The 2,500-nt window shown below is 62.4% G+C and overlaps 1 protein-coding gene across 5 annotated transcripts in view; it reads right to left on the minus strand.

The window, feature by feature from the left end:
* LOC128607302 (dematin-like) overlaps nucleotides 1-2,500 on the minus strand; it is a 24,227-nt gene that overhangs the window by 10,862 nt on the left and 10,865 nt on the right. For all 5 annotated transcript variants that reach the window (XM_053624011.1, XM_053624010.1, XM_053624013.1 and 2 more), the window contains exon 3: nucleotides 2,279-2,332. In XM_053624011.1, coding sequence (XP_053479986.1) covers nucleotides 2,279-2,293 — 15 coding nt within the window. In that variant the 5' untranslated portion in view covers nucleotides 2,294-2,332. The remainder of the gene's footprint in view (nucleotides 1-2,278; nucleotides 2,333-2,500) is intronic.

The following is a 2,500-nucleotide window of genomic DNA, read 5'->3' on the forward strand; positions in this document are numbered from 1 at the left end:
CCCCACCCCAACATCACCCCCACCCCAACACCATCCCCACCCCATCACCACCCCCACCCCAACACCATCCCCTACCCTAACACACCCCCACCCCAACACCACCCCCACCCCAACACCATCCCCTACCCTAACACACCCCCACCCCAACATCACCCCCACCCCAACACCATCCCCTACCCTAACACCACCCCCACGCCATCACCATCCACACCCCAACACCACCCCCACGCCATCACCATCCCCACCCCAACACCACCCCCACGCCATCACCATCCCCACCCCAACACCACCCCCACCCCAACACCATCCCCTACCCTAACACACCCCCACCCCAACACCATCCCCTACCCTAACACACCCCCACCCCAACACCATCCCCTACCCTAACACACCCCCACCCCAACACCATCCCCTACCCTAACACACCCCCACCCCAACACCACCCCCACCCCAACACCATCCCCTACCCTAACACACCCCCACCCAACACCACCCCCACCCCAACACCATCCCCTACCCTAACACACCCCCACCCCAACACCACCCCCACCCCAACACCATCCCCTACCCTAACACACCCAAACCCCAACATCACCTCCACCCCAACACCATCCCCTACCCTAACACACCCCCACCCCAACACCATCCCCTACCCTAACACACCCCCACCCCAACACCACCCCCACCCCAACACACCCCCACCCCAACATCACCCCCACCCCAACACCATCCCCTACCCTAACACAGCCAAACCCCAACACCACCCCCACCCCAACACCATCCCCTACCCCAACACCACCCCCACCCCAACACCATCCCCTACCCTAACACACCCCCACCCCAACATCACCTCCACCCCAACACCATCCCCTACCCTAACACACCCCCACCCCAACACCACCCCCACCCCAACACCAACACCACCCCCACCCCAACACCAACATCACCCCCACCCCAACACCATCCCCTACCCTAACACAGCCAAACCCCAACACCACCCCCACCCCAACACCATCCCCTACCCCAACACCACCCCCACCCCAACACCATCCCCTACCCTAACACACCCCCACCCCAACATCACCTCCACCCCAACACCATCCCCTACCCTAACACACCCCCACCCCAACACCACCCCCACCCCCACCCCAACACCACCCCCACCCCAACACCATCCCCTACCCTAACACACCCCCACCCAACACCATCCCCACCCCAACACCATCCCCTACCCTAACACACCCCCACCCCAACACCATCCCCTACCCTAACACAACCCCACCCCAACACTACCCCCACCCCAACACCATCCCCTACCCTAACACACCCCCACCCCAACACCATCCCTACCCCAACACCAACACCACCCCCACCCCAACACCACCCCCACCCCAACACCATCCCCTACCCTAACACACCCCCACCCCAACACCACCCCCACCCCAACACACCCCCACCCCAACACCACCCCCACCCTAACACCATCCCCACCCCAACACACCCCCACCCCAACACCAATCCCACCCCATCACCACCCCCACCGCAACACCACCCCCACCCCAACACACCCCCACCCCAACACACCCCCACCCCAACACCATCCCCACCCCAACACACCCCCACCCCAACACCACCCCCACCCTAACACCATCCCCACCCCAACACACCCCCACCGCAACACCACCCCCACCCCAACACCACCCCCACCCCATCACCACCCCCACCCCAACACCACCCCCACCCTAACACCATCCCCACCCCAACACACCCCCACCCCAACACCAATCCCACCCCATCACCACCCCCACCGCAACACCACCCCCACCCCAACACACCCCCACCCCAACACCATCCCCACCCCAACACACCCCCACCCCAACACCACCCCCACCCTAACACCATCCCCACCCCAACACACCCCCACCGCAACACCACCCCCACCCCAACACCACCCCCACCCCATCACCACCCCCACCCCAACACCACCCCCACCCTAACACCATCCCCACCCCAACACACCCCCACCCCAACACCAATCCCACCCCATCACCACCCCCACCGCAACACCACCCCCACCCCAACACACCCCCACCCCAACACCATCCCCACCCCAACACACCCCCACCCCAACACCACCCCCACCCTAACACCATCCCCACCCCAACACACCCCCACCGCAACACCACCCCCACCCCAACACCACCCCCACCCCATCACCATGGGCAGAATAATTACTAAGAAAATTCTTGGAACAGCATAAAGAACATTGTTTTTTTACCTTTTGCATCATCATTTGGGATAACTTCAAAGGGGTTCCCTTGGTGAGGTCAGACTATAAATGATAGAGAGAGAGAGAGAGAGAGAGAGAGAGAGAGAGAGAGAGAGAGATGAGAACTACAGCCTCTCACAAAAGCAGCGCTGGAAAAATCTGCATGCTTTTGTGCGCTACTGAAAAGGAGAGGTGTAGAGAAAAGCCTGTTTTGGACGCAGGCCCAGGGTA

Source organism: Ictalurus furcatus, chromosome 5 (assembly GCF_023375685.1).
Source record: "Ictalurus furcatus strain D&B chromosome 5, Billie_1.0, whole genome shotgun sequence".
NCBI classification, from domain to species: Eukaryota; Metazoa; Chordata; class Actinopteri; order Siluriformes; family Ictaluridae; genus Ictalurus; species Ictalurus furcatus.